The 8271-nt window shown below is 41.5% G+C and overlaps 1 protein-coding gene across 3 annotated transcripts; it reads left to right on the top strand.

Moving 5' to 3' along the window:
- Positions 1 to 319: 319 nt before the first annotated feature.
- Positions 320 to 3543, top strand: LOC133742030 (subtilisin-like protease SBT3.5). 3 transcript variants are annotated; one of them, XM_062169725.1, is made up of 9 exons: positions 320 to 357; positions 466 to 563; positions 681 to 836; positions 929 to 1602; positions 1810 to 1895; positions 2061 to 2306; positions 2404 to 2518; positions 2617 to 2809; positions 2886 to 3543. In XM_062169725.1, the coding sequence occupies exons 1-9, from the start codon at positions 335 to 337 to the stop codon at positions 3461 to 3463; spliced, it is 2169 nt and encodes a 722-aa protein (XP_062025709.1). In that variant the 5' UTR covers positions 320 to 334; the 3' UTR covers positions 3464 to 3543. The 3 variants fall into 3 exon arrangements, with proteins under 3 accessions (XP_062025709.1, XP_062025711.1, XP_062025710.1); XM_062169727.1 differs by having other exon boundaries at positions 2404 to 2546; positions 2672 to 2809; XM_062169726.1 differs by having other exon boundaries at positions 2061 to 2327.
- Positions 3544 to 8271: the final 4728 nt, after the last annotated feature.

Below are 8271 nucleotides of genomic sequence, written 5' to 3'. Positions count from 1 at the left end.
TTTAATCAAACTATATATGGCAATGCCGCAAATGTTTTAGCATATCTATTTGTCACTTAAACACCATGGGATCTCGTCTAATGAAGAAGAGCAACAAAGTTCCACTGTTTGTGACGTTCAATCTTTTCTTAGTCCTCTGTAGCCAAACCATCATAATTAGGACAGTGGACGCCAAGAGTAAAGTAAGTAATCTAAAACTAGAAATCTCTGCATTTTACAGAACACATATATACTTGTGACTAGAACTAATTGGTGTTTTTAATAGGTTCACATAGTCTATATGGGTAAAAAGCACCACCATGATCCTGAGGTTGTAACCTGTTTGCATCACGACATGCTTGCCTCTGTTGTGGGGAGGTATATATATAAAATCTTCCTACATGACCAAAAATTATGATAGACTTGAGAAGCATTCATTAAGCTTATTCTTGTTCAAGTTGACTATACCTCATTGTGTCTATGCAGCAAAGAAGCAGCCACTGATGCTATGGTGTACAGTTACAAACATGGATTTTCTGGTTTTGCAGCTAAATTTTCAGAATCTCAAGCTAAGAAGATTGCAGGTAGTTTTAGGTTCAGTTTGGTGCAGCTCAACTAAGCCAATATATATATATATATATATATATATATATATATATATGTACGTCACTGATTAAGAAATTCTATGTCTATGTACTTAGACTTTCCTGGAGTTATTCGTGTTATACCAAATCACTTTCATTCGCTGCAAACAACTAGGAGCTGGGATTATCTAGGGCTCTCTCCTAATTCTCCCAATACCCTTTTAAATGACGCAAACTTAGGTGATGGAATTATCATTGGTCTACTGGACACAGGTAATTTTTCTAACCTTTCTATGTAAAACGTCTTTGAAAGTCTCGAGTGCTTGAAAATATGATGAAACAAAAAAACCTTCAAATGGTGGTAGGTATATGGCCAGAGTCTGAGGTGTTCAATGATGAGGATCTGGGGCCAATCCCAAGTCAATGGAAGGGTCAGTGTGTATCTGGACAGCAATTCAATGCCTCAACAGCTTGTAACAATAAGCTAATAGGAGCAAAATATTACATTGACGGTTTTCTTGCTGAGAATGAACAACCATTCAACACCACAGACAGCCCGGATTTCTTGTCCCCAAGAGATGTTGTTGGACATGGAACACACACATCTACAATTGCTGGTGGCTCCTTTGTGTACAATGCAAGCTACAAAGGGATTGCCCTTGGAATAGTCAGAGGAGGAGCTCCCCGTGCTCGTTTGGCTATGTACAAAGTGTGCTGGAATGTGCCAAGAGGACAGTGCTCAAATGCTGACATGCTGAAAGCTTTTGATGATGCAATTCATGATGGAGTTGATGTTATATCAGTATCTCTTGGCACTCAACTTCCACTGTTTTCAGAGGTTGATGACCGCGATGCAATTTCCATTGGTTCATTCCATGCTGTTGCTAAAGGCATACCTGTTGTTGGTGGAGCTGCAAATGAAGGCCCTTCTGCATACACTGTCGAAAACACAGCACCTTGGATCTTAACTGTAGCAGCTTCTACTATTGATCGGTCTTTTCCTACAAATATTACACTAGGGAACAACTCAACCATACTGGTAATTTTCAAACAATTTGTGGAAAACTTCATGTAGTTACTGAATACTTCTGAGGTGTTATATTGTCAGTCTGTCAATCTCGCAGCACGCATTAAAAGTAGAGTCCACATAATCATTACTCCACTAATTGTGGCAACAGAACATGTCATAATATTTCTACATATCTACGAAATTGGTTCCTTTTCTTATCTAGTTTTTCTTTTGCAGGGTCAAGCCCTGTTTGCAGGAACAGAAGTTGACTTTACTGGTTTGGTGTACCCGGAGAACCCAGGACTTATTCCTTCACTAGCCGGGTGATGGATTTTTTTCTCTTAATATCTACATGTCCTCTATATATTCCGACAAATTTGAACTAATTACATGATTGCTTGAGATCAATTCAGAAATTTGTCATTTTTATTCTTATATCTGGTTTTACACAATACATCCTAATTTAACAAAGATTCGATCACTTGCAGCGTCTGTGAGGCTCTTATACTCAATAACACACCTGTGGCTGGAAATGTAGTCCTTTGCTTTACATCAGTGACCAGAAGAACTCCGGTAGCACTTGCTGTATCTAGTGTCAGAGCAGCTGGTGGGGTTGGAGTAATTGTTGCCAAGAGTCCTGGTGATGTCTTGGGTCCATGTAGCAGTGACTTTCCATGCATTGAAGTAGACTACGAGCTTGGTACTCAGATACTATTCTACATTCGCTCCACCCGGTACGTTCAATTTAACCATCAGTCTATCAATTCACCATCAGTCTTCAACTAATTCATTGTGAACTATGAAACTTGGACTACTCCATGTGGTAAACAGTTCTCCTGTAGTAAAATTGAGTCCTTCTATGACACTGGTGGGGAAGCCTGTATCGACCAAGGTTGCCGCTTTCTCATCTAGAGGGCCTAACTCCATTTCTCCAGCCATACTAAAGGTACAAACTCCTACCTTTTTAGCTCTTTAATAAAATCCAGTTCCAAAGGAAATCATTTCCTTGAGAGCCAAGTTACTATGTATTTTCTGCTGCTACAGCCGGACATAGCTGCACCTGGTGTGAGCATATTAGCTGCCAGTTCTCCTTTTGATCCGTATATGAATGGAGGATTTGCCCTGCATTCAGGAACATCAATGGCAACTCCTCATGTTTCGGGGATTGTGGCACTTCTAAAAGCATTGCACTCCGATTGGTCCCCTGCTGCAATAAGATCAGCAATAACAACAACAGGTTGTTAATCCACTATTATTAGTTGCCACAATTTTCCATCTTATTCTCAGTGACAAATGAATAAATTTTATGACAGCATGGAAGACTGATCCATTTGGAGAGCCAATATTTGCTGAGGGGTCACCGCAAAAGCTTGCTGATCCATTTGATTATGGAGGTGGGATTGTGAACCCTAACAAGGCTGCAGACCCTGGTCTAATTTATGACATGGGCATTAATGACTACATAATTTACCTATGTGCTGTTGGGTACAACAACTCGGTCATTTCTCAACTTGTTGGGAATTCGACAACATGTTCTAGTACAAAGCCTTCTGTTCTTGATGTGAACCTGCCATCCATTACCATTCCAAATCTAAGAGAGAACATTACGCTCACCAGAAGTGTCACAAATGTTGGTCCAGTTAACTCAACGTACAGAGCTCGGATAAGCCCTCCATTGGGAATCAGTGTGGCTGTGAGGCCTGAAACCTTGGTTTTCAACTCGGACATTAAAACAATCTCTTTCACAGTTGCGGTTTCTACCACCCATGAAGTGAACACAGGGTACTACTTTGGAACCCTTGTTTGGACTGATGATGATGGGGGGCATTTGGTGACAATTCCCATATCTGTTAGGACACAAATCATTCAATATTATGCAGATGGCAATTGAAGATCTAATCATCTAGCTAAAAGGAAGCAGAGCTATGAAAATAAGCATGGAATGACTAATTACTATAGTAATAAGGGAAGGTTCAATAAAAGAATATATATGTAACTAGCTCTTGCATGTTTTGAAAGCAATATATGAGAGTGACTGCTTTACATATGCCTTGAATCTCAACGTGTGGGTTTAGTTAGTATCTGTTCAGCTTTAAATTGATACTGTTTACTTGCATTCAGTCATTAAGGCCAGTTTTTTTTTTTTTTTTGCCTCTCTTTCTTTTGGTTATCAATGAAGTTCTGCAACAGTCTGCAATTGGATTAGGTTTTGAGTTTTATCTACTACATGTGAATTGTTGTTTTACTTTACATAATCTCAGTAGTTTATCTAGAATTAATTAATTTCATGATTGATATGTATTGATGGCAAAAAAAGACCATTCCCTTATAACCTCATTTTCACCCAATGACACAGAATTATTTTCACCAAAAAAAAAAAAAACGACTCTAATGTCATCTGGTTGAACAAACCAACCAGAAATCTTGCATTTCCAATATCATATTCCAACCAAAGGCGGATTTCCGTTATCATATTCCAACCAAAGGCAATAACAACAGAGAGATAATCCCATCCAAAGCCAATAACAATAGAGAGATAATTGGTGAGTCAAATACTGGAAACTAAGTAACCTAAATACTAGAAACTAAGTAACCTAAACATTGTACTTGGTTTTTCTTCGAGCCAAGAAATCGCTGCTTGATGTGGGACTCGAAAGGCCTTGAGATCTTGTCTACCAATTAAGAAAATAAGATCTTAATCTTTTTAGTTTCATCCAATATCTCATCTTGTTAACAAGAAGAAAAGAATACGTAAACATATACATGCATCACAATGAAAGAAGAAATGATGGTGCACAGCTGCAATGAATGAAATCAATGGATTTATTATTGAAACTCCATCTCACTTTTATACCTACATTTCATGACCAGAAAATAGTTGAAAGTCATACAGTATTCATTCCCGATGTTGAAGAGAAGAAACGTGATTGTTTAAGTATGAAGATGGTTGCTTCACGCATTGGACCCAAAACCAATATCCGACTTTGATCGAATTTGCTACATTAATGTTCAATATTCATGCATGCTATATAAGCACTTTGAGACTACTTTCCATTAATGGCAACTGGATCATGGGTATCTCTGCATAAAATGGTTGAACTTCGATGTCAATTCTGGTCGACTACAATATTGTTCTGGCAGCATAATCTCTGAGGACTTTCTATAAGTTTATAATATCTAGTTACAAAACGACATAAAGTTTCATTTCAGTTGTCATGAAATTGAGTCAATCTTTATTATTGGGTATTGGCAACTCGGTCATGGCCTTATTGGTATCAGTATTTTCCAATAATCCAGGTCGAGTCAGCGCCGGTTTCATAGAATTCTTTGGAAGCTCTTCAAGTTATTAATGGTGTATATATATAACGTCATGCATGACATCAACCATAATATGTTGAAAACTGTTAGAGAGAATAACTCATTGGCTGCAATCAAGCCATAACTTAGCATCAGTTTCTGATTCACTGTATATTTGTTGTAAATGCATAACAGTTTCTGATTTGCTCTACATCTGTTGTAATTGCAATTTAATCTCTCTGTAACAGTAGCATTTGTGCTGCTATATAACTTGTATAATTGCAATAAGAAAGGTAATGAAAATCACTTTCTACATGGTATCAGCCTAGGTTTAGGGTCCTTACCTGTTCTGTCTTCTTTCTCTACCTTCTGTGTTTTTCCCTTCCCCCTTCAATCATCTTCTTCCCATGACTGCATCAAATTCCACTAATAGTCCATCTCAAAACACTGCCCAGTTCACCAAGTTAACAGAAACAAATTACTTAACTTGGCTTCGCCAAATCAAGCCTTACCTCAACGGCGCCGAACTCTGGGGCTATGTTGATGGTTCCATTCCCAAACCCTCTCCCACCATCCTCACCCCTGCCACAGATACCGAACCTGCAAAATCCGTCCCCAATCCTGCACACAAGAAATAGTTCACAACCGACCAACAAATCGTTAGCCTTCTTACCACATCTTTAACTGAGAGTGTCGCCCAGCTCACTATTGGCTTCGAAACGTCCAAATCAATCTGGGACTGCCTCGCCCGTCACTTCTCGCAGCGTTCTGCCGCCAGTGCCTCCAGTCTCAAGCTTCAACTTCTTGAACTTCACAAAGGCTCTCAATCAATTGACGACTATCTCCGTCATGCCAAGTCAATTGCAGACTCCCTAGCGGCCATCAACAAGCCCGTTTCTGATGATGATTTGATGCTTGCAACGCTTCATGGCCTTGGCCCCGACTACCTTATGCTCCGAACAGCTCTGACTCAAAATCCAACTCTTCCTAACTTCACCGACTTCCGTGCTCGTATCCTCTCTTTCGAGGCCCAGCAGACTCCTCCCTCTGAGCATGGATCGACCACCACCCTGTTCAACAGCAGCTCCTCTCGCCGCGACAATCGTCCATTCACCGGCCGGAATTTCCACTCTGGTGACCGCCGTGATCCCCGCTCCAGATGCGGTCGAAATTTCCAGCCGCAAGCCTCGTCTAATTCCCAGCACGGCAGCAGCAGCCAATGTACCACGCGCAACAGCAGCCCTACAATATGTTTGGGCCTTACACCTCTCCCACTTGGGCTGCCTGTCCCCCACCATCAAATGGACTTCTTGGCCCAGCTTCAGTGTGGTGTCCTAATTGTCACACAAATCAGCATGGGCTCAATCAATGCCCACACCGATTCTCTGGCCCATCCACTGTTGCGCCATTTGCTGGAGCCCATTTCGCTACTGATCCAAATTGGTACCCGAATACAGGAGCCACCCATCACATGACATCCCCGCCTGTCAACAATCCTCAATCATATGGTGGTCCTCATAATGTTTTTATGGGTAATGGGGACTCAATGCCCGTTTCCCATACTGGTAACCTTCCCTTGAATTTAGGCTCTTCCCACTTCTTCTTACACAATGTCTTTCGTATTCTGTCTATTCGTAAAAATCTCTTATCTGTCGCTCGTTTCACTAAGGACAATCAAGTCATTTTTCTATTTGCTCCTAATTATTATCAAATCTATTGCTTACGCTCTGGTCGTCTCTTGTTTCACGGCCCCTGTAATGATGGCCTATATCCACTTCATTTGTCTAGCATCTCCACCACTCCTCAAGCTCTTGCCTCTTTTCATTCTTCCATCTGGCACAACCGTATCGGTCACCCGTCCTCTAATATTTTGTCTCGTTTAGGTTCTTCTATCGGCTCAAAGTTGTCCTTCCATACCTTTTGTCGAGGTTGTGCACTTAGCAAATCTCATCAGTTGCCTTTTAATTCCAATAAAGATTCTGTTACTTCTCCATTTTATATTATTCATAGTGATGTATGGGTTTCATCCACTCTCTCAATTAGTGGCTACAAATACTATGTTCTCTTTACTGATGAATTTTCCCGTTTTACTTGGATTTATCCCATGCGTCGCAAAAATGAAGTTCTTACTCATTTCCAAACTTTAGTTGCCATGATTCAAAATCTCTTTCACACTACAATCAAATTTCTTCAAAGTGACAATGGGGCTGAATATGTCAATAATGCCTTCTCACAATATTGTAAATCATTAGGAATTCAACAAAGATTTTCTTGTCCTCATACCCCACAACAAAATGGTCTTGCCGAGCGTAAACACCGTCACATTGCCACCATGGCCCGAAATCTTCTTCTCACTTCTAGTGCCCCCCACACCCTTTGGGTTGAAGCCATCCTCACATCAATATATCTCATTAATCTTCTTCCTACTCCCATCCTCAATTGGGATGTTCCCCACACCCGTCTTTATGGTAGTCTGCGTTCTTATTCGTCTCTTCGGGTTTTTGGTTGTTCATGTTTTCCTCATCTTGGTCCTTATGTCTCTAACAAACTCTCGAGTCGTAATATAGAGTGTGTGTTTTTGGGTTACAGTCCTCAACATAAGGGTTACCGTTGTCTAGATCCCACCACCGATCGTGTTTATGTCTTTAGGCATGTTATATTTAACGAAACATCTTTTCCTTATAAAAATTTGCAGGTACAAGACTCTGGAGTCTGGCCCATTGGAATTCACACTTTTGCCCATCCCAGGCCCACTTGCTACCTCAACATCTTCTATTTCCAGCGGAGGCCCAAGTACCCAACCCAATGGCACAAGCTCACACTCTGATCAAAATCCACCGTTGGCATCTGTTGCCTCCGACCCGTCCCACACAACCAATCTCCTGCTTCCGCTTCCCGAGTCGCCGACCCAGCTACCTTCGTCAGTGACCGCCGATAGTGCTACTCCAGTCCTCACTTACCGCCGCCGCCACCGCCCAGCTGCACCCGACCCGCCTGCCCAATCCGTCGCGACTCCACCAGAGCCTGTCCCTATACAGCCTTTGATCGTCACCGATCCTCCGACGCCGGCTAATGTCCCACCTGCTACTCCAGCAATTCCGGCTCCTGCTCCTCCCGTACCTCCCCCAATCCATTCCATGACCACACGTCTTCGAGATGGCATTGTTAAGCAAAGAGTTTGCACTGATGGCACAGTAAAGTATCCTATTCCTCATGCTCTCCTTACTGCTCTTGATTCTATTGAACCTACATGTTATACTGAGGCATCCAGGAAGGAGGTGTGGCGTACTGCCATGGCCGAAGAAATTAATGCTCTGTTGAAAAACAATACTTGGACTTTGGTTCCTTCCTCCCCATCCCAGAATACAGTTGGCTGCAAATGGGTGTTTCGAGTCAAGTACA

This window comes from Rosa rugosa, chromosome 4 (assembly GCF_958449725.1).
Source record: "Rosa rugosa chromosome 4, drRosRugo1.1, whole genome shotgun sequence".
In the NCBI taxonomy this organism is placed as follows: domain Eukaryota; kingdom Viridiplantae; phylum Streptophyta; class Magnoliopsida; order Rosales; family Rosaceae; genus Rosa; species Rosa rugosa.
Note: the sequence above shows the minus strand (reverse complement) of the source record. Positions and strands in the feature narration are given on the sequence as shown.